General features: G+C 43.5%; 1 protein-coding gene across 2 annotated transcripts in view; it reads right to left on the reverse strand.

Moving 5' to 3' along the window:
• The window catches only part of LOC140388657 (hyaluronidase-4-like), a 72,322-nt gene extending 66,557 nt beyond the window's left edge, over positions 1–5,765 (reverse strand). For both annotated transcript variants that reach the window (XM_072473138.1, XM_072473137.1), the window contains exon 1: positions 4,866–5,765. In XM_072473138.1, coding sequence (XP_072329239.1) covers positions 4,866–5,705 — 840 coding nt within the window. In that variant the 5' untranslated portion in view covers positions 5,706–5,765. The remainder of the gene's footprint in view (positions 1–4,865) is intronic.
• Between the last annotated feature and the right edge of the window lie 19,984 nt (positions 5,766–25,749).

Genomic DNA, 25,749 nt, shown 5'->3' on the forward strand with positions numbered 1-25,749 from the left:
ACTGACCCTCTGACAGTGCAGCACTCCCTCAGTACTGACCCTCTGACAGTGCAGCACTCCCTCAGTACTGACCCTCTGACAGTGCCGCACTCCCTCAGTACTGACCCTCTGACAGTGCAGCACTCCCTCAATACTGACTCTCTGACAGTGCAGCACTCCCTCAGTACTGACCCTCTGACAGTGCAGCACTCCCTCAGCACTGACGCTCTGACAGTGCAGCACACCCTCAATACTGACCCCCTGACAGTGCAGCGCTCCCTCAGTACTGACCCTCTGACAGTGCAGCACTCCCTCAGTACTGACCCTCTGACAGTGCAGCACTCCCTTAGTACTGACCCTCTGACAGTGCGGCACTCCCTCAGTACTGACCCTCTGACAGTGCAGCACCCCCTCAGTACTGACCCTCTGACAGTGCGGCATTCCCTCAGTACTGACCCTCTGACAGTGCGGCATTCCCTCAGTACTGACCCTCTGACAGTGCAGCACTCCCTCAGTACTGACCCTGTGACAGTGCAGCGCTCCCTCAGTACTGACCCCCTGACAGTGCAGTCAGTACTGACCCTCTGATAGTGCGGCACTCCCTCAGTACTGCCCCTCTGACAGTGCGGCACTCCTTCAGTACTGACCCTCTGACAGTGCGGCACTCCCTCAGTACTGATCCTCTGACAGTGCAGCGCTCCCTCAGTACTGACCCTCTGACTGTGCATACTCCCTCAGTACTGACCCTCTGACAGTGCAGTATTCCCTCAGTACTGACCCTCTGACAGTGCGGCACTCGCTCAGTACTGACCCCCTGACAATGCAGCACTCCCCCAGTACTGACCCTCTAACAGTGCAGCACTCCCTCTATACTGACTCTCTGACAGTGCAGCACTCCCTCAATACTGACCTACTGACCGTGCAGCACTCCCTCAGTACTGACCCTCTGACAGTGCAGCACTCCCTCAATACTGACCCTCTGACAGTGCGGCACTCCCTCAGTACTGACCCTCTGACAGTGCAGCACTCCCTCAGTACTGACCCTATAGTCAGGGGCACAGATAGGCGCTTCTGTGGACGTGAAAGAGACTCCAGGATGGTATGTTGCCTCCTTGGTGCCAGGGTCCAGGATGTCTCCGAACGGGTAGAGGGCATCCTGAAGGGGGAGGGCAAACAGGCAGAGGTCGTTGTACATATTGGTACTAACGACATAGGCCGGAAGGGGCATGAGGTCCTGCAGCAGGAGTTCAGGGAGCTAGGCAGAAAGTTAAAAGACAGGACCTTTAGGGTTGTAATCTCGGGATTACTCCCTGTGCCACGTGCCAGTGAGGCTAGAAATAGGAAGATAGAGCAGCTAAACACGTGGCTAAACAGCTGGTGTAGGAGGGAGGGTTTCCGTTATCTGGACCACTGGGAGCTCTTCCGGGGCAGGTGTGACCTGTATAAGGAGGACGGGTTGCATCTCAATCGGAGAGGCATAAATATCCTGTCCGCGAGGTTTGCGAGTGTCACACGGGAGGGTTTAAACTAGTATGGCAGGGGTGTGGGCTCGGGAGCAATAGGTCAGAAGGTGAGAGCATTGAGGGAGAACTAGGGAATAGGGACAGTGGGGCTCTGAGGCAGAGCAGACAGGGAGAAGTTGCTGAACACAACGGGTCTGGTGGCCTGAAGTGCATATGTTTTAATGCAAGAAGTATTACGGATAAGGCAGATGAACTTAGAGCTTGGATTAGTACTTGGAACTATGATGTTGTTGCCATTACAGAGACCTGGTTGAGGGAAGGGCAGGATTGGCAGCTAAACATTCCAGGATTTAGATGTTTCAGGCGGGATAGAGGGGGATGTAAAAGGGGAAGCGGAGTTGCGCTACTGGTTCGGGAGAATATCACAGCTGTACTGCGGGAGGACACCTCAGAGGGCAGTGAGGCTATATGGGTAGAGATCAGGAATAAGTAGGGTGCAGTCACAATGTTGGGGGTTTACTACAGGCCTCCCAACAGCCAGCGGGAGATAGAGGAGCAGATAGGTAGACAGATTTTGGAAAAGAGTAAAAACAACAGGGTTGTAGTGATGGGAGACCTCAACTTCCCCAATATTGACTGGGACTCACTTAGTGCCAGGAGCTTAATACGGGGCGGAGTTTGTAAGGAGCATCCAGGAGGGCTTCTTAAAACAATATGTAGACAGTCCAACTAGGGAAGGGGCGGTACTGGACCTGGTATTGGGGAATGAGCCCGGCCAGGTGGTAGATGTTTCAGTAGGGGAGCATTTCGGTAACAGTGACCACAATTCAGTAAGTTTTAAAGTACTGGTGGACAAGGATAAGAGTGGTCCTAGGATGAATGTGCTAAATTGGGGGAAGGCTAATTATAACAATATTAGGCGGGAACTGAAGAACATAGATTGGGGGCGGATGTTTGAGGGCAAATCAACATCTGACATGTGGGAGGCTTTCAAGTGTCAGTTGAAAGGAATTCAGGACCGGCATGTTCCTGTGAGGAAGAAGGATAAATACGGCAATTTTCGTGAACCTTGGATCACGAGAGATATTGTAGGCCTCGTCAAAAAGAAAAAGGAGGCATTTGTCAGGGCTAAAAGGCTGGGAACAGACGAAGCCTGTGTGGAATATAAGGAAAGTAGGAAGGAACTTAAGCAAGGAGTCAGGAGGGCTAGAAGGGGTCACGAAAGGTCATTGGCAAATAGGGTTAAGGAAAATCCCAAGGCTTTTTACACGTACATAAAAAGCAAGAGGGTAGCCAGGGAAAGGGTTGGCCCACTGAAGGATAGGCAAGGGAATCTATGTGTGGAGCCAGAGGAAATGGGCGAGGTACTAAATGAATACTTTGCATCAGTATTCACCAAAGAGAAGAAATTGGTAGATGTTGAGTCTGGAGAAGGGTGTGTAGATAGCCTGGGTCACATTGAGATCCAAAAAGACGAGGTGTTGGGTATCTTAAAAAATATTACGGTAGATAAGTCCCCAGGGCCTGATGGGATCTACCCCAGAATACTGAAGGAGGCTGGAGAGGAAATTGCTGAGGTCGTGACAGAAATCTTTGGATCCTCACTGTCTTCAGGGGATGTCCCGGAGGACTGGAGAATAGCCAATGTTGTTCCTCTGTTTAAGAAGGGTAGCAAGGATAATCCAGGGAACTACAGGCCGGTGAGCCTTACTTCAGTGGTAGGGAAATTACTGGAGAGAATTCTTCGAGACAGGATCTACTCCCATTTGGAAGCAAATGGACGTATTAGTGAGAGGCAGCATGGTTTTGTGAAGGGGAAGTCGTGTCTCACTAACTTGATAGAGTTTTTCGAGGAGGTCACAAAGATGATTGATGCAGGTAGGGCAGTGGATGTTGTCTATATGGACTTCAGTAAGGCCTTTGACAAGGTCCCTCATGGTAGACTAGTACAAAAGGTGAAGTCACATGGGATCAGGGGTGAGCTGGCAAGGTGGATACAGAACTGGCTAGGTCATAGAAGGCAGAGAGTAGCAATGGAAGGATGCTTTTCTAATTGGAGGGCTGTGACCAGTGGTGTTCCACAGGGATCAGTGCTGGGACCTTTGCTCTTTGTAGTATATATAAATGATTTGGAGGAAAATGCAACTGGTCTGATTAGTAAGTTTGCAGACGACACAAAGGTTGGTGGAATTGCGGATAACGATGAGGACTGTCAGAGGATACAGCAGGATTTAGATTGTTTGGAGACTTGGGCGGAGAGATGGCAGATGGAGTTTAATCCGGACAAATGTGAGGTAATGCATTTTGGAAGGTCTAATGCAGGTAGGGAATATACAGTGAATGGTAGAACCCTCAAGAGTATTGAAAGTCAAAGAGATCTAGGAGTATAGGTCCACAGGTCATTGAAAGGGGCAACACAGGTGGAGAAGGTAGTCAAGAAGGCATACGGCATGCTTGCCTTCATTGGCCGGGGCATTGAGTATAAGAATTGGCAAGTCATGTTGCAGCTGTATAGAACCTTAGTTAGGCCACACTTGGAGTATAGTGTTCAATTCTGGTCGCCTCACTACCAGAAGGATGTGGAGGCTTTAGAGAGGGTGCAGAAGAGATTTACCAGAATGTTGCCTGGTATGGAGGGCATTAGCTATGAGAAGCGGTTGAATAAACTTGGTTTGTTCTCACTGGAACGAACGAGGTTGAGGGGAGACCTGATAGAGGTCTACAAAATTATGAGGGGCATAGACAGAGTGGATAGTCAGAGGCTTTTCCCCAGGGTAGAGGGGTCAATTACTAGGGGGCATAGGTTTAAGGTGAGAGGGGCAAGGTTTAGAGTAGATGTATGAGGCAAGTTTTTTACGCAGATGTTAGTGGGTGCCTGGAACTCGCTACCGGAGGAGGTAGTGGAAGCAGGGACGATAGTGACATTTAAAGGGCATCTTGACAAATATATGAATAGGATGGGAATAGAAGGATACGGACCCAGGAAGTGTAGAAGATTGTAGTTTAGTCGGGCAGCATGGTCGGCACGGGCTTGGAGGGCCGAAGGGCCTGTTCCTGTGCTGTACATTTCTTTGTTCTTTGTACGGAAAATGATTCAACTATTTATATATTCATAGAACTGTCATCAAATGGCAAAAACAATACAAATATTTACACTTTGGACACAGAGAGGCTGTCACACTAAATGTTGTGAGTAATCGCCAAGCTCCTCTCTTCGCCCGCCCTCTCTTTACGTGTGAATCATTCAGTCAAACCGAGGGAAAAACCTATCAGGTTGTAAATCAGTGAAATATGGCAACGCTACACGTGGATAACGATCAACAAAATTTCCAACCGGGCCGCGCTCGGAACCCAGGTGGGCCGCAGGCTTCTGGAGAACCGCATGTTGCTGTTTGAACTCTTGTTCAAGGTGTGTTCACCTACCTGTGTCATTGGTTTGAAGGTGTAAGCATAGTGGGATCTGGTGTACACAAAGACAGGCAGAGCATATTTCGATTTGGTCATCAGTGACACACGCATGGCCTCTTGTACCCTCGCTCTCACAAAACGCTTCCCTTGTTCTGAAGATTTTAAAATTTCCTCCATGTAGATGGAGGGGTACAGAGCTTTACTTTTTTCCCAGAGCCAGTGGAGCTGATCATTGCGTCCAAACTCAACCTTTGGGCACTTCCCATCATAATGTGAAAAATCGTTGTTGTAATGGTAATTGTAACAGTCTGGGAACAGGTAGTAACCCCACAATGCTTGGGGCCTCCTTATGTGAGCAACATTCAGAGTCTGGCCCATGAAATTTCTCGCTGCCGTGTCAAATTCCCACTTTGCCTTTTCCAAGATTTGATCAGCGGTCCAGAGAGAGTGCTTGGCTTGGACCAGCTCCAGGGACTTATCCCGATAGATGCTTTTACTGCCCCAGTTACGGACCCACTGGGGTCTCCACTCCTCCCAGTCAATAATCGCCAGACCTCTGTAGGAACTGGATGGCAAATACCTCTTAATGTCGGCCTCCATCTTTTTAATGTGTCCAGTCAGGCTTGTGTTCTGAGGCAAACCTCCATTCACTGTGTGACCTTTATCATAGTGAGGATATTTGCCAAATTGTTCAATGTAGAATATCGTGATATTCCCTCCCATAAAAACCTCATTCTGATTGGTTACTATGTTAAAATCGTTTAGTTGAAGGTCAACTCCTCGGTGAGTCTTGCATTTCCCAGTTGGAATGTTCCAAATTACCATGAAAGGCTGGTTGTCCATTAAAGGGGGCATGGACTGCTTGGTGGATTGAACCTGGGCTGGGTGCAGTATGAAGAGGAGACACAGGGCAGTACTGAAGATTCCACTGCTGGCTGGACTGACGGACAAACCGCTCTGACCACACAGGTAATCGGCTCCATACCAGGTAACATCCATTGGTCATTTGTCCAAACTGTGACCAACATCAAAGTTATTAGTTTGTATCTCGGCAACAGGCAACTCGTGACAAGTAACAAAGTAATAAACTGTGACTACACAGTTACCATGGTTACACAAAGTCAAGGGCTCAAACGCAGCAGTTATGGTCTAGAAATGGCATCAAGATATGAAACCATAAAAAATGTAAACATTGGACAGGTTGAGTGGGAAATAGAGATTGACCAATTAGCTCCTGGGGAAGAATCTCAACATCAACCAACGGATCCCAAACCTTTGGGACAAAATCTTCAAACAGGTCACTTTTCCGGAATGTTACAGTTGAACAAACGCTGCCCAACAACAGCGAGGAGACAGAGAGGGGGTCAGTGCGGGGATAGTGAGAGGGTGAGGGCGCAGTGAGGGGACATCGAGGGGGGTGAGGGGCAATGAGTGGGGTCAGAGCAGGGTCAGAGTGGGGACTGGTTTCCTGCCCAGTTGTCAAGTCTAAGCTGACAAAAAAACATCAAATATCTGAGTCACCGGGAAGAAGTCTCCTAGTTCCAGTGGTGAAAGATCACAGCAGGGCAGAGCACAGACTACAACAGGATATAGATGTGGAAATAATAGGGTTGTTGTAGTGGGAGACTTTAATTTTTCTCATATTGACTGGAAATCCCTTAGGGCTAGGGGTCTGGATGGTGAGGAATTTGCTAAGTGTGTCCAAGAAGGTTTTTTGGAACAATATGTGGATAGTCCGAGTAGAGAGGGGCCTATACTGGACCTAGTTCTAGGGAACGAGCTCGGACAGGTCATTAAAGTTGCAGTGGGAGAACATGTGGCGAACAGTGACCTCAATTCCGTAAGATTTCGGATATTCATGCAAAAGGACAAGTGTCCTTTAAGGTGCTAAATTGGGGGAAGGCCAACTAGAACAAAAGAACAAAGAACAAAGAAATGTACAGCACAGGAACAGGCCCTTCGGCCCTCCAAGCCCGTGCCGACCATGCTGCCCGACTAAACTACAATCTTCTACACTTCCTGGGTCCGTATCCCTCTATTCCCATCCTATTCATGTATTTGTCAAGATGCCCCTTAAATGTCACTATCGTCCCTACTTCCATCATCTCCTCCGGTAGCGAATTCCAGGCACCCACTACCCTCTGCGTAAAAGACTTGCCTCGTACATCTACTCTAAACCTTGCCCCTCTCACCTTAAACCTATGCCCCCTAGTAATTGACCCCTCTACCCTGGGGAAAAGCCTCTGACTATCCACTCTGTCTATGCCCCTCATAATTTTGTAGACCTCTATCAGGTCTCCCCTCAACCTCCTTCGTTCCAGTGAGAACAAACCGAGTTTATTCAACCGCTCCTCATAGCTAATGCCCTCCATACCAGGCAACATTCTGATAAATCTCTTCTGCACCCTCTCTAAAGCCTCCACATCCTTCTGGTAGTGTGGCAACCAGAATTGAACACTATACTCCAAGTGTGGCCTAACTACGGTTCTATACAGCTGCAACATGACTTGCCAATTCTTATACTCAATGCCCCGGCCAATGAAGGCAAGCATGCCGTATGCCTTCTTGACTACCTTCTCCACCTGTGTTGCCCCTTTCAATGACCTGTGGACCTGTACTCCTAGATCTCTTTGACTTTCAATACTCTTGAGGGTTCTACCATTCACTGTATATTCCCTACCTGCATTAGACCTTCCAAAATGCATTACCTCACATTTGTCCGGATTAAACTCCATCTGCCATCTCTCCGCCCAAGTCTCCAAACAATCTAAATCCTGCTGTATCCTCTGACAGTCCTCATCGCTATCCGCAATTCCACCAACCTTTGTGTCGTCTACAACCAGATTAGGCCGGATTTGGAGGCTGGTGTTTGGGGGTAAATCCACATTTGGCATGTGGGAATCTTTTAAGGAGCAGTTGATGGGAGTGCAGGACAGGCATGTGCCGGTAAAAAGGAAGGATAGGAAAGGCAGGATTCGGGAACCACAAATGACCAGGGAAATTGATAACATTGTTAAAAAAGAAAAAAGATGCATATGTGAGGTACAGGCAACTAAAAACAGATAAAGCACTTGAGGAATATAAGTAAAGTAGAAAAGAGATCCAGCAGGGAGTTAGGAGGGCAAAAAGGGGTCACGAAATTCCTGGCAGACAGGATTAAGGAGAATCCCAAGGCATTTTATCGGTATATTAGGAACAAGAGAAAGAGTTGGCCCACTCAAGGACAAAGGAGGGAAATTATGTGTAGAACCAGAGGAAGTAGGTGAGGTCCTTAATGAGTATTTTGCAGCGGTAGTCACAAAGGAGAGGGACATGCTGATTGGCGGTGTCTCAGAGGGATGTGTAAACACTTTAGAACAGGTTGTTATTATGAGGGAGCAAGGGCTAGGTGTGTTAAAACATATTAATAGAATTTACAGTGCAGAAGGAGGCCATTCGGCCCATCGAATCTGCACCAGCTCTTGGAAAGAGCACCCTACCCAAGCCCACACCTCCACCCTATCCCCATAACCCAGTTACCCCATCCAACACTAAGGGCAATTTTGGACACTAAGGGCAATTTATCATGGCCAATCCACCTAACCTGCACATCTTTGGACTGTGGGAGGAAACCGGAGCACCCGGAGGAAACCCACGCAGACACGGGGAGAACGTGCAGACTCCGCACAGACAGTGACCCAAGCCTTATCGAACCTCGGACCCTGGAGCTGTGAAGCAATTGTGCTATCCACAATGCTACCGTGCTGCCCTTAAAGTAGACAAATCCCCAAGGCCAGATGGCATCTATCCCAGATTCCTGAGGGAGGCAAGAGATGAAATGGCTGGGCCTCTGACAGAAATCTGTGTGTCCTCATTGGCAACAGGTGAGATCCCAGAGGATTGGAGGAGAGCCAATGTTGTACCGTTATTTAAGAAGGGTAGCAAGGATAATCCGGGTAATTATAAGCCAGTGAGCTTGACGTCAGTGATAGTGAAGTTGTTGGAAAAGATTCTCAGAGATAGGATCTATGCACATTTGGAAGTAAATGGTCTTATTAGCGACAAACAGCATGGTTTTGTACGAGGCGGGGTCATGCCTCACTATTTTTGATTGAATGTTTGGAGGAGGTGACAAAAATGATTGACGAGGGAAGGGCTGTGGATGTTGTCTTCATGGACTTTAGTAAAGCATTTGACAAGGTCCCTCATGACAGGCTGGTGCAAACGATTAGATCACATGGGGTCATGGGGGAACTAGCTGGATGGATCCAGAACGGGCTTGACCATAGAAGACAGAGGGTAGCAGTGGAAGGGTGTTTTTCCAAATGGAGGTCTGTAACTAGTGGGTTTCGCAGGGATCAGTTCTGGGACCTCTGCTCTTTGTAATATATATAAATGACTTGGAAGAAAACGTAGCAGGTCTGATTAGCAAGTTTGTGGATGATACTAAGATTGCAGGAGTTGCGGATAGTGATGAAGATTGTCAGAGAATACAACAGGATATAGATAGGCTGCAAAATTCGGCAGAGAAATGGCAGAAGGAATTTAAACGGACAAATGCGAGGTGATGCATTTTGGTAAACCCAATTCAGGTGGGAGCTATAAAATAAATGGCAGAACCATCAGGAGCAGAGACACAGAGAGATCTAGGCGTGCAGGTCCACAGATCCTTAAATGTGGCAGCACAGGTAGAAATGGTTGTGAAGAAAGCAAATGGTATACTTGGCTTCATAGGACGGGGTATCGAGAATAAAAGCTCAGACATTATGTTACAATTATATGGTTAGGTCACATTTGGAATACTGTGTCCAATTCTGGTCACCGCACTACCAGAGGGACATGGAGGCTTCATTGACTGATCTGCATTGACTGATCTTCATTGACTGATAAATCATAGAATTTACAGTGCAGAAGGAGGCCATTCGGCCCATCGAGTCTGCACCAGGCCTGGGAAAGGGCACCCGACCTAAACACACTCCTACAACCTATGCCCGTAACACAGTAACCCCATCTTAACTTTAGAACATAGAACATTACAGCGCAGTACAGGCCCTTCGGCCCCCGATGTTGCACCGACCTGTGAAACCACTCTAAAGCCCATCTACACTATTCCCTTATTGTCCATATGTCTATCCAATGACCATTTGAATGTCCTTAGTGTTGGCGAGTCCACTACTGTTGCAGGCAGGGCATTCCACGCCCTTACTACTCTCTGAGTAAAGAACCTACCTCTAACATCTGTCTTATATCTATCTCCCCTTAATTTAAAGGTATGTCCCCTCGTGCTAGACATCACCATCCGAGGGAAAAGGCTCTCACTGTCCACCCTATCCAATCCTCTGATCATCTTGTATGCCTCAATTAAGTCACCTCTTAACCTTCTTCTCTCCAACGAAAACAGCCTCAAGTCCCTCCGCCTTTCCTCATAAGATCTTCCCTCCATACCAGGCAACATTCTGGTAAATCTCCTCTGCACCCTTTCACATGCTTCCACATCCTTCCTATAATGCGTCGACCAGCAATACTCCAAATGCGGCCGCACCAGAGTTTTGTACAGCGGCAACATGACCTCATGGCTCCGAAACTCAATCCCTCTACCAATAAAAGCTAACACACCGTACGCCTTCTTAACAACCCTCTCAACCTGAGTGGCAACTTTCAGGGATCTATGTACATGGACACCGAGATCTCTCTGCTCATTCACACTGCCAAGAATCTTACCATTAGCCCAAAGAACAAAGAACAAAGAAATGTACAGCACAGGAACAGGCCCTTCGGCCCTCCAAGCCCGTGCCGACCATGCTGCCCGACTAAACTACAATCTTCTACACTTCCTGGGTCCGTATCCTTCTATTCCCATCCTATTCATATATTTGTCAAGATGCCCCTTAAATGTCACTATCGTCCCTGCTTCCACTACCACCTCCGGTAGTGAGTTCCAGGCACCCACTACCCTCTGCGTAAAAAACTTGCCTCGTACATCTACTCTAAACCTTGCCCCTCTCACCTTAAACCTATGCCCCCTAGTAATTGACCCCTCTACCCTGGGGAAAAGCCTCTGACTATCCACTCTGTCTATGCCCCTCATAATTTTGTATTCCTCTATCAGGTCTCCCCTCAACCTCCTTCGTTCCAGTGAGAACAAACCGAGTTTATTCAACCGCTCCTCATAGCTAATGCCCTCCATACCAGGCAACATTCTGATAAATCTCTTCTGCACCCTCTCTAAAGCCTCCACATCCTTCTGGTAGTGTGGCAACCAGAATTGAACACTATACTCCAAGTGTGGCCTAACTACGGTTCTATACAGCTGCAACATGACTTGCCAATTCTTATACTCAATGCCCCGGCCAATGAAGGCAAGCATGCCGTATGCCTTCTTGACTACCTTCTCCACCTGTGTTGCCCCTTTCAATGACCTGTGGACCTGTACTCCTAGATCTCTTTGACTTTCAATACTCCTGAGGGTTCTACCATTCACTGTATATAGCCCAGTACTCAGTCTTCCTATTATTCCTTCCAAAATGAATCACCTCACACTTTTCTGCATTAAACTCCATTTGCCACCTCTCAGCCCAGCGCTGCAGCTTATCTATGTCCCTCTGTAACTTGTAACATCCTTCCGCACTGTCCACAACTCCACCGACTTTAGTGTCATCTGCAAATTTACTCACCCATCCTTCTATGCCCTCCTCCAGGTCATTTATAAAAATGACAAACAGCAGTGGCCCCAAAACAGATCCTTGTGGTACACCACTAGTAATGTTGAATCCCAAGTTTCTTTACCCGTCAGTCTGGCCTCAATAAAAGTCGAGATGGATTTGCAGGTATAACATTAGTTATTTTATTCAGCTTGCAAGCTAAACTTAGTCCACAGTGATACAGATAACATCTTGCTCTCTGCAGCTCCGGGACCAAGTGAGGATAAGACAAAGAGCTCCGTACTGATACATTCAAATGGCATCAAGTTTCACATACTCGACGCCCATAGGTCATCCTATGTCCCTCCTGACCTGTTTGATCTATTCTGATTGGCTCACTTCCAATCCCTTTCTCCGGCCCCTATCAATCCAGCATCACTCTCGTAGACACACCTCTTCCTGCTTTTTCCATGCGGTCTAAAATCCTTTGTCTATGAACTAACCAGAATCAAAGTGGCTTATTTCTACATTACATTAACTAATATGTCTAAAGTAACTATTTTATATCACATTCGTCAGTAACTGCACTCCATTCTGAACATTTCCCAACAACCACCACCCTTTGTCTTCTTCCAGCTAGCCAATTTCTGATCCAAACTGCTAAATCACCCTGAATCCCATTCCTCCGTATTTTCTGCAGTAGCCTACCATGGGGAACATTATCAAACGCTTTACTGAAATCCATATACACCACATCAACTGCTTTACCCTCATCCACCTGTTTGGTCACCTTCTCAAAGAACTCTATAAGGTTTGTGAGGCACGACCTACCTTTCACAAAACCGTGTTGACTACCTCTAATCAAATTATTCCGTTCCAGATGATTATCCATCCTATCTCTTATAAACCTTTCCAAGATTTTTCCCACAACAGAAGTAAGGCTCACTGGTCTATAGTTATCGGGGTTATCTCTACTCCCCTTCTGGAACAAGGGGACAACATTTGCTATCCTCCAGTCTTCTGGCTCTATTCCTGTAGACAAAGATGACTTAAAGATCAAGGCCAAAGGCTCAGCAATCTCCTCCCTAGCTTCCCAGAGAATCCTAGGATAAATCCCATCTGGCCCAGGTGACTTATCTATTTTCACATTTTCCAGAATTGCTAACACCTCCTCCTTATGAACCTCAAGCCCTTCTAGTCTAGTAGCCTGAATCTCAGTATTCTCCTCGACAACATTGTCTTTTACCTGTGTGAATACTGACGGAAAATATTCATTTAGCACCTCTCCTATCTCCTCGGACTCCAAGCACAACTTCCCACTACTGTCCTTCGACACTAAAGGCAATTTTGCATGGCCAATCCACCTAACCTGCACATCTTTGGACTGTGGGAGGAAACCAGAGCACCCGGAGGAAACCCACGCAGACACGGAGAGGATGTGCAGACTCCACACAGACAGTGACCCATGATTGATCTGCATTGACTGACCTTCATTGACTGATCTTCACTGACTGATCTTCACTGACTGATCTTCACTGACTGATCTTCACTGACTGATCTTCACTGACTGAACTTCACTGACTTATCTTCATTGACTGCTCTGCATTGACTGATCTTCATTGACTGGTCTTCACTGACTGAACTTCACTGGCTTATCTTCATTGACTGATCTTCATTGACTGATCTTCACCGACTGAACTTCACTGGCTTATCTTCATTGACTGATCTGCATTGACTGATCTTCATTGACTGATCTTCATTGACTGGTCTTCATTGACTGATCTTCACTGACTGATCTTCATTGACTGATCTTCATTGACTGAACTTCATTGACTGAACTTCACTGACTGAACTTCACTGACTTATCTTCATTGACTGATCTGCATTGACTGCTCTGCATTGACTGATCTGCATTGACTGATCTGCATTAACTGATCTTCATTGACTGATCTTCATTGACTGATCTTCATTGACTGATCTTCATTGACTGATCTGCATTGACTTATCTTCATTGACTGATCTTCATTGACTGACCTTCATTGACTGATCTTCATTGACTGACCTTCATTGACTGATCTTCTCTGACTGATCTTCATTGACTGGTGTTCATTAACTGATCTTCATTGACTGGTGTTCATTGACTGACCTTCATTGACTGAGCTTCATTGGCTGATCTTCATTGACCAATCTTCATTGACTCATCTGCATTGAGGATCTGAATTGACTGATCTTCACTGACTGATCTTCACTGTCTGATCTGCATTGACTGACCTTCATCGACTGATCTTCATTGACTGATCTGTATTGACTGATCTTCATTGACTCATCTTCATTGACTGATCTTCACTGTCTGATCTGCATTGACTAATCTGCATTTACTGACCTTCATTGACTGATCTTCATTGACTGACCTTCATTGACTGATCTTCATTGACCAATCTGTATTGACTGATCTTCATTGACTGATCCTCATTGACTGACCTTCATTGACTGATCTTCATTGACTGATCTGTATTGACTGATCTTCATTGACTGATCTTCATTGACTCATCTTCATTGACTCATCTTCACTGACTGATCTTCACTGTCTGATCTGCATTGACTAATCTGCATTGACTGATCTTCACTGACTGATCTGCTTTGACTGATCAGCTTTGACTGATCTGCTTTGACTGATCTTCATCGACTGATCGTCAATGACTGATCTTCATTAACTAATTTTCACTGACTGATTGCATTGACTGATCTTCATTGACTGATCTGCATTGACTGACCTTCATTGACTGATCTGTATTAATTGATCTTCATTGACTCATCTTCACTGACTGATCTTCATTGACTGATCTTCACTGTCTGATCTGCATTGACAGACCTTCATTGACTGATTTTCATTGACTGATCTTCATTGACTGATCTTCACTGACTGATCTTCACTGACTGAACTTCACTGACTGATCTTCATTGACTGGTCTTCATTGACTGATCTTCATTGACTGATCTTCATTGACTGGTCTTCATTGACTGATCTTCACTGACTGATCTTCATTGACTGATCTTCATTGACTGATCTGTATTGACTGATCTTCATTGACTGATCTTCACTGACTGAACTTCACTGACTGATCTTCATTGACTGGTCTTCATTGACTGATCTTCATTGACTGATCTTCATTGACTGGTCTTCATTGACTGATCTTCACTGACTGATCTTCATTGACTGATCTTCATTGACTGATCTTCACTGACTGATCTTCACTGACTGAACTTCACTGACTGATCTTCATTGACTGGTCTTCATTGACTGATCTTCATTGACTGATCTTCATTGACTGGTCTTCATTGACTGATCTTCACTGACTGATCTTCATTGACTGATCTTCATTGACTGATCTTCATTGACTGATCCTCATTGACTGGTCTTCATTGACTGATCTTCACTGACTGATCTTCATTGACTGATCTTCATTGACTGATCTTCACTGACTGATCTTCATTGACTGATCTTCATTGACTGATCTTCATTGAATCATCTTCACTGACTGATCTTCACTGTCTGATCTGCATTGACTAATCTGCATTGACTGACCTTCATTGACTGACCTTCATTGACTGATCTGCATTGACTGATCTTCATTGACTGGTGTTCATTGACTGACCTTCATTGACTGATCTTCATTGACAGATCTTCATTGACTGATCATCATTGACTGATCTTCATTGACTGATCTTCATTGACTGATCTTCATTGACTGGTCTTCATTGACTGGTCTTCATTGACTGGTCTTCATTGACTGATCTTCATTGACTGGTGTTCATTGACTGACCTTCATTGACTGATCTTCATTGACTGATCTTCATTGACTGTTCTTCATTGACTGGTCTTCATTGACTGGTCTTCATTGACTGGTGTTCATTGACTGACCTTCATTGGCTGATCTTCATTGACACATCTTCATTGACTGATCATCATTGACCGAGCTTCATTGACTGATTTTCATTGACCGATCTTCATTGACTCATCTGCATTGAGGATCTGCATTGACTGACCTTCATTGACTGATCTGTATTGACTGGTCTTCATTGACTCATCTTCACTGACTGATCTTGACTGTCTGATCTGCATTGACTAATCTGCATTTACTGACCTTCATTGACTGATCTTCACTGTCTGATCTGCATTGACTGATCTGCATTGACTGATCTTCATTGACTGAACATCAATGACTGATCTTCAATGACCAATCTGCATTGACTGATCTTCATTGACTGATCTTCATTGACTGACCTTCATTGACTGATCTTCATTGACTGATCTTCACTGACTGATCTTCACTGACTGATCATCACTGACTGATCTTCACTGACTGAACTTCACTGACTGATCTTCATTGACTGGTCTTCATTGACTGATCTTCATTGACTGATCTTCACTGACTGATCTTCACTGACTGATCTGCATTGACTGATCTTCACTGACTGATCTTCACTGACTGATCTGCATTTACTGACCTTCATTGACTGATCTTCATTGACTGACCTTCATTGACTGATCTTCATTGACCAATCTGTATTGACTGATCTTCATTGACTGATCCTCATTGACTGACCTTCATTGACTGATCTTCATTGACTGATCTGTATTGACTGATCTTCATTGACTGATCTTCATTGACTCATCTTCATTGACTCATCTTCACTGACTGATCTTCACTGTCTGATCTGCATTGACTAATCTGCATTGACTGATCTTCACTGACTGATCTGCTTTGACTGATCAGCTTTGACTGATCTGCTTTGACTGATCTTCATCGACTGATCGTCAATGACTGATCTTCATTAACTAATTTTCACTGACTGATTGCATTGACTGATCTTCATTGACTGATCTGCATTGACTGACATTCATTGACTGATCTGTATTGATTGATCTTCATTGACTCATCTTCACTGACTGATCTTCATTGACTGATCTTCACTGTCTGATCTGCATTGACTGATCTTCATTGACTGACCTTCATTGACTGATTTTCATTGACTGATCTTCATTGACTGATCTTCACTGACTGATCTTCACTGACTGAACTTCACTGACTGATCTTCATTGACTGGTCTTCATTGACTGATCTTCATTGACTGATCTTCATTGACTGGTCTTCATTGACTGATCTTCATTGACTGGTGTTCATTGACTGACCTTCATTGACTGATCTTCATTGACAGATCTTCATTGACTGATCATCATTGACTGATCATCATTGACCGATCATCATTGTCTGATCTCCATTGACTGGTCTTCATTGACTGACCTTCATTGACTGGTGTTCATTGACTGATCTTCATTGACTGATCTTCATTGACTGATCTTCATTGACTGTTCTTCATTGACTGGTCTTCATTGACTGGTCTTCATTGACTGGTGTTCATTGACTGACCTTCATTGACTGATCTTCATTGACACATCTTCATTGACTGATCATCATTGACCGAGCTTCATTGACTGATCTTCATTGACCGATCTTCATTGACTCATCTGCATTGAGGATCTGCATTGACTGACCTTCATTGACTGATCTATATTGACTGGTCTTCATTGACTCATCTTCACTGACTGATCTTGACTGTCTGATCTGCATTGACTAATCTGCATTTACTGACCTTCATTGACTGATCTTCACTGTCTGATCTGCATTGACTGATCTGCATTGACTGATCTTCATTGACTGAACTGTATTGACTGATCTTCATTGACTGATCTTCATTGACTCATCTTCATTGACTCATCTTCACTGACTGATCTTCACTGTCTGATCTGCTTTGACTAATCTGCATTGACTGATCTTCACTGACTGATCTGCTTTGACTGATCAGCTTTGACTGATCTGCTTTGACTGATCTTCATCGACTGATCGTCAATGACTGATCTTCATTAACTAATTTTCACTGACTGATTGCATTGACTGATCTTCATTGACTGATCTGCATTGACTGACCTTCATTGACTGATCTGTATTGATTGATCTTCATTGACTCATCTTCACTGACTGATCTTCATTGACTGATCTTCACTGTCTGAACTGCATTGACTGATCTTCATTGACTGACCTTCATTGACTGATTTTCATTGACTGATCTTCATTGACTGATCTTCACTGACTGATCTTCACTGACTGAACTTCACTGACTGATCTTCATTGACTGGTCTTCATTGACTGATCTTCATTGACTGATCTTCATTGACTGGTCTTCATTGACTGATCTTCACTGACTGATCTTCATTGACTGATCTTCATTGACTGATCTGTATTGACTGATCTTCATTGACTGATCTTCACTGACTGAACTTCACTGACTGATCTTCATTGACTGGTCTTCATTGACTGATCTTCATTGACTGATCTTCATTGACTGGTCTTCATTGACTGATCTTCACTGACTGATCTTCATTGACTGATCTTCACTGACTGATCTTCACTGACTGAACTTCACTGACTGATCTTCATTGACTGGTCTTCATTGACTGATCTTCATTGACTGATCTTCATTGACTGGTCTTCATTGACTGATCTTCACTGACTGATCTTCATTGACTGATCTTCATTGACTGATCTTCATTGACTGATCTTCATTGACTGGTCTTCATTGACTGATCTTCACTGACTGATCTTCATTGACTGATCTTCATTGACTGATCTGTATTGACTGATCTTCATTGACTCATCTTCATTGACTCATCTTCACTGACTGATCTTCACTGTCTGATCTGCATTGACTAATCTGCATTTACTGACCTTCATTGACTGATCTGCATTGACTGATCTTCATTGACTGGTGTTCATTGACTGACCTTCATTGACTGATCTTCATTGACTGATCTTCATTGACTGATCTTCATTGACTCATCTTCACTGACTGATCTTCACTGTCTGATCTGCATTGACTAATCTGCATTTACTGACCTTCATTGACTGATCTGCATTGACTGATCTTCATTGACTGGTGTTCATTGACTGACCTTCATTGACTGATCTTCATTGACTGATCTGCATTGACTGACCTTCATTGACTGACCTTCATTGACTGATCTGCATTGACTGATCTTCATTGACTGGTGTTCATTGACTGACCTTCATTGACTGATCTTCATTGACAGATCTTCATTGACTGATCATCATTGACTGATCTTCATTGACTGATCTTCATTGACTGATCTTCATTGACTGGTCTTCATTGACTGGTCTTCATTGACTGATCTTCATTGACTGGTGTTCATTGACTGACCTTCATTGACTGATCTTCATTGACAGATCTTCATTGACTGATCATCATTGACCGATCATCATTGTCTGATCTCCATTGACTGGTCTTCATTGACTGACCTTCATTGACTGGTGTTCATTGACTGATCTTCATTGACTGATCTTCATTGACTGATCTTCATTGACTGTTCTTCATTGACTGGTCTTCATTGACTGGTCTTCATTGACTGGTGTTCATTGACTGACCTTCATTGACTGAGCTTCATTGACACATCTTCATTGACTGATCATCATTGACCGAGCTTCATTGACTGATCTTCATTGACCGATCTTCATTGACTCATCTGCATTGAGGATCTGCATTGACTGACCTTCATTGACGGATCTGTATTGACTGGTCTTCATTGACTCATCTTCACTGACTGATCTTGACTGTCTGATCTGCATTGACTAATCTGCATTTACTGACCTTCATTGACTGATCTTCACTGTCTGATCTGCATTGACTGATCTGCATTGACTGATCTTCATTGACTGATCTTCATTGACTGATCTTCATTGACTCATCTTCACTGACTGATCTTCACTGTCTGATCTGCATTGACTAATCTGCATTTACTGACCTTCATTGACTGATCTGCATTGACTGATCTTCATTGACTGGTGTTCATTGACTGACCTTCATTGACTGATCTTCATTGACTGATCTTCATTGACTGATCTTCATTGACTCATCTTCACTGACTGATCTTCACTGTCTGCTCTGCATTGACTAATCTGCATTTACTGACCTTCATTGACTGATCTGCATTGACTGATCTTCATTGACTGGTGTTCATTGACTGACCTTCATTGACTGATCTTCATTGACTGATCTGCATTGACTGACCTTCATTGACTGACCTTCATTGACTGATCTGCATTGACTGATCTTCATTGACTGGTGTTCATTGACTGACCTTCATTGACTGATCTTCATTGACAGATCTTCATTGACTGATCATCATTGACTGATCTTCATTGACTGATCTTCATTGACTGATCTTCATTGACTGGTCTTCATTGACTGGTCTTCATTGACTGATCTTCATTGACTGGTGTTCATTGACTGACCTTCATTGACTGATCTTCATTGACAGATCTTCATTGACTGATCATCATTGACCGATCATCATTGTCTGATCTCCATTGACTGGTCTTCATTGACTGACCTTCATTGACTGGTGTTCATTGACTGATCTTCATTGACTGATCTTCATTGACTGATCTTCATTGACTGTTCTTCATTGACTGGTCTTCATTGACTGGTCTTCATTGACTGGTGTTCATTGACTGACCTTCATTGACTGATCTTCATTGACACATCTTCATTGACTGATCATCATTGACCGAGCTTCATTGACTGATCTTCATTGACCGATCTTCATTGACTCATCTGCATTGAGGATCTGCATTGACTGACCTTCATTGACGGATCTGTATTGACTGGTCTTCATTGACTCATCTTCACTGACTGATCTTGACTGTCTGATCTGCATTGACTAATCTGCATTTACTGACCTTCATTGACTGATCTTCACTGTCTGATCTGCATTGACTGATCTGCATTGACTGATCTTCATTGACTGAACATCAATGACTGATCTTCAATGACCAATCTGCATTGACTGATCTTCATTGACTGATCTTCATTGATTGACCTTCATTGACTGATCTTCATTGACTGATCTTCACTGACTGATCATCACTGACTGATCTTCACTGACTGATCTTCACTGACTGATCTTCATTGACTGATCTTCATTGACTGATCTTCACTGACTGATCTTCACTGACTGATCTGCATTGACTGATCTTCACTGACTGATCTTCACTGACTGATCTTCATTGACTGATCTTCATTGACTGATCTTCACTGACTGATCTGCATTGACAGATCTTCACTGACTGATCTGCAATGACTGATCTTCATTGACTGATCATCAATCACTGATCTTCAGTGACTGATCTTCATTGACTGATCTTCACTAACTGATCTTCACTGACTGATTGCATTGACTGATCTTCATTGACTGATCTTCACTGACTGATCTGCATTGACTGATCTTCACTGACTGATCTGCAATGACTGATCGTCAATCACTGATCTTCAGTGACTGATCTTCACTGTCTGATCTGCATTGACTGATCTGTATTGACTGACCTTCATTGACTGATCTGCACTGACTGATCTTCACTGACTGAACTTCATTCACTGATCTTCATTAACTGATCTTCATTGACTGATCTTCATTAACTAATTTTCACTGACTGATTGCATTGACTGATCTGTATTGACTGGTCTTCATTGACTCATCTTCACTGACTGATCTTCACTGTCTGATCTGCATTGACTGATCTGCATTGACTGATCTTCATTGACTGAACATCAATGACTGATCTTCAATGACCAATCTGCATTGACTGATCTTCATTGACTGATCTTCATTGACTGACCTTCATTGACTGATCTTCATTGACTGATCTTCACTGACTGATCATCACTGACTGATCTTCACTGACTGATCTTCACTGACTGATCTTCATTGACTGATCTTCATTGACTGATCTTCACTGACTGATCTTCACTGACTGATCTGCATTGACTGATCTTCACTGACTGATCTTCACTGACTGATCTGCATTTACTGACCTTCATTGACTGATCTTCATTGACTGACCTTCATTGACTGATCTTCATTGACCAATCTGTATTGACTGATCTTCATTGACTGATCCTCATTGACTGACCTTCATTGACTGATCTTCATTGACTGATCTGTATTGACTGATCTTCATTGACTGATCTTCATTGACTCATCTTCATTGACTCATCTTCACTGACTGATCTTCACTGTCTGATCTGCATTGACTAATCTGCATTGACTGATCTTCACTGACTGATCTGCTTTGACTGATCAGCTTTGACTGATCTGCTTTGACTGATCTTCATCGACTGATCGTCAATGACTGATCTTCATTAACTAATTTTCACTGACTGATTGCATTGACTGATCTTCATTGACTGATCTGCATTGACTGACCTTCATTGACTGATCTGTATTGTTTGATCTTCATTGACTCATCTTCACTGACTGATCTTCATTGACTGATCTTCACTGTCTGATCTGCATTGACTGATCTTCATTGACTGACCTTCATTGACTGATTTTCATTGACTGATCTTCATTGACTGATCTTCACTGACTGATCTTCACTGACTGAACTTCACTGACTGATCTTCATTGACTGGTCTTCATTGACTGATCTTCATTGACTGATCTTCATTGACTGGTCTGCATTGACTGATCTTCACTGACTGATCTTCATTGGCTGATCTTCATTGACTGATCTGTATTGACTGATCTTCATTGACTGATCTTCACTGACTGAACTTCACTGACTGATCTTCATTGACTGGTCTTCATTGACTGATCTTCATTGACTGATCTTCATTGACTGGTCTTCATTGACTGGTCTTCATTGACTGATCTTCATTGACTGATCTTCATTGACTGGTCTTCATTGACTGATCTTCACTGACTGATCTTCATTGACTGATCTTCATTGACTGATCTTCACTGACCGATCTTCACTGACTGAACTTCACTGACTGATCTTCATTGACTGGTCTTCATTGACTGATCTTCATTGACTGATCTTCATTGACTGGTCTTCATTGACTGATCTTCACTGACTGATCTTCATTGACTGATCTTCATTGACTGATCTTCATTGACTGACCTTCATTGACTGGTCTTCATTGACTGATCTTCACTGACTGATCTTCATTGACTGATCTTCATTGACTGATCTTCACTGACTGATCTTCACTGACTGAACTTCACTGACTGATCTTCATTGACTGGTCTTCATTGACTGATCTTCATTGACTGATCATCATTGACTGATCTTCATTGACTGGTCTTCATTGACTGATCTTCATTGACTGGTGTTCATTGACTGACCTTCATTGACTGATCTTCATTGACAGATCTTCATTGACTGATCATCATTGACCGATCATCATTGTCTGATCTCCATTGACTTGTCTTCATTGACTGATGTTCATTGACTGATCTTCATTGACTGATCTTCATTGACTGATCTTCATTGACTGTTCTTCATTGACTGGCCTTCATTGACTGGTCTTCATTGACTGGTGTTCATTGACTGACCTTCATTGACTGATCTTCATTGACACATCTTCATTGACTGATCATCATTGACCGAGCTTCATTGACTGATCTTCATTGGCCGATCTTCATTGACTCATCTGCATTGAGGATCTGCATTGACTGACCTTCATTGACTGATCTGTACTGACTGGTCTTCATTGACTCATCTTCACTGACTGATCTTCACTGTCTGATCTGCATTGACTGATCTGCATTGACTGATCTTCATTGACTGAACATCAATGACTGATCTTCAATGACCAATCTGCATTGACTGATCTTCATTGACTGATCTTCATTGACTGACCTTCATTGACTGATCTTCATTGACTGATCTTCACTGACTGATCATCACTGACTGATCTTCACTGACTGATCTTCACTGACTGATCTTCATTGACTGATCTTCATTGACTGATCTTCACTGACTGATCTTCACTGACTGATCTGCATTGACTGATCTTCACTGACTGATCTTCACTGACTGATCTGCATTTACTGACCTTCATTGACTGATCTTCATTGACTGACCTTCATTGACTGATCTTCATTGACCAATCTGTATTGCCTGATCTTCATTGACTGATCCTCATTGACTGACCTTCATTGACTGATCTTCATTGACTGATCTGTATTGACTGATCTTCATTGACTGATCTTCATTGACTCATCTTCATTGACTCATCTTCACTGACTGATCTTCACTGTCTGATCTGCATTGACTAATCTGCATTGACTGATCTTCACTGACTGATCTGCTTTGACTGATCAGCTTTGACTGATCTGCTTTGACTGATCTTCATCGACTGATCGTCAATGACTGATCTTCATTAACTAATTTTCACTGACTGATTGCATTGACTGATCTTCATTGACTGATCTGCATTGACTGACCTTCATTGACTGATCTGTATTGATTGATCTTCATTGACTCATCTTCACTGACTGATCTTCATTGACTGATCTTCACTGTCTGATCTGCATTGACTGATCTTCATTGACTGACCTTCATTGACTGATTTTCATTGACTGATCTTCATTGACTGATCTTCACTGACTGATCTTCACTGACTGAACTTCACTGACTGATCTTCATTGACTGGTCTTCATTGACTGATCTTCATTGACTGATCTTCATTGACTGGTCTTCATTGACTGATCTTCACTGACTGATCTTCATTGACTGATCTTCATTGACTGATCTGTATTGACTGATCTTCATTGACTGATCTTCACTGACTGAACTTCACTGACTGATCTTCATTGACTGGTCATCATTGACTGATCTTCATTGACTGATCTTCATTGACTGGTCTTCATTGACTGATCTTCACTGACTGATCTTCACTGACTGATCTTCATTGACTGATCTTCACTGACTGAACTTCACTGACTGATCTTCATTGACTGGTCTTCATTGACTGATCTTCATTGACTGATCTTCATTGACTGGTCTTCATTGACTGATCTTCACTGACTGATCTTCACTGACTGATCTTCACTGACTGATCTGCATTGACTGATCTTCACTGACTGATCTGCATTTACTGACCTTCATTGACTGATCTTCATTGACTGACCTTCATTGACTGATCTTCATTGACCAATCTGTATTGCCTGATCTTCATTGACTGATCCTCATTGACTGACCTTCATTGACTGATCTTCATTGACTGATCTGTATTGACTGATCTTCATTGACTGATCTTCATTGACTCATCTTCATTGACTCATCTTCACTGACTGATCTTCACTGTCTGATCTGCATTGACTAATCTGCATTGACTAATCTGCATTGACTGATCTTCACTGACTGATCTGCTTTGACTGATCAGCTTTGACTGATCTGCTTTGACTGATCTTCATCGACTGATCGTCAATGACTGATCTTCATTAACTAATTTTCACTGACTTGATTGCATTGACTGATCTTCATTGACTGATCCTCATTGACTGACCTTCATTGACTGATCTTCATTGACTGATCTGTATTGACTGATCTTCATTGACTGATCTTCATTGACTCATCTTCATTGACTCATCTTCACTGACTAATCTTCACTGTCTGATCTGCATTGACTAATCTGCATTGACTGATCTTCACTGACTGATCTGCTTTGACTGATCAGCTTTGACTGATCTGCTTTGACTGATCTTCATCGACTGATCGTCAATGACTGATCTTCATTAACTAATTTTCACTGACTGATTGCATTGACTGATCTTCATTGACTGATCTGCATTGACTGACCTTCATTGACTGATCTGTATTGATTGATCTTCATTGACTCATCTTCACTGACTGATCTTCATTGACTGATCTTCACTGTCTGATCTGCATTGACTGATCTTCATTGACTGACCTTCATTGACTGATTTTCATTGACTGATCTTCATTGACTGATCTTCACTGACTGATCTTCACTGACTGAACTTCACTGACTGATCTTCATTGACTGGTCTTCATTGACTGATCTTCATTGACTGATCTTCATTGACTGGTCTTCATTGACTGATCTTCACTGACTGATCTTCATTGACTGATCTTCATTGACTGATCTGTATTGACTGATCTTCATTGACTGATCTTCACTGACTGAACTTCACTGACTGATCTTCATTGACTGGTCTTCATTGACTGATCTTCATTGACTGATCTTCATTGACTGGTCTTCATTGACTGATCTTCACTGACTGATCTTTATTGACTGATCTTCATTGACTGATCTTCATTGACTGATCTTCATTGACTGATCTGTATTGACTGATCTTCATTGACTGATCTTCATTGACTGATCTTCATTGA

The sequence above is a fragment of the Scyliorhinus torazame genome, chromosome 13 (assembly GCF_047496885.1).
Source record: "Scyliorhinus torazame isolate Kashiwa2021f chromosome 13, sScyTor2.1, whole genome shotgun sequence".
Lineage (NCBI taxonomy): Eukaryota > Metazoa > Chordata > Chondrichthyes > Carcharhiniformes > Scyliorhinidae > Scyliorhinus > Scyliorhinus torazame.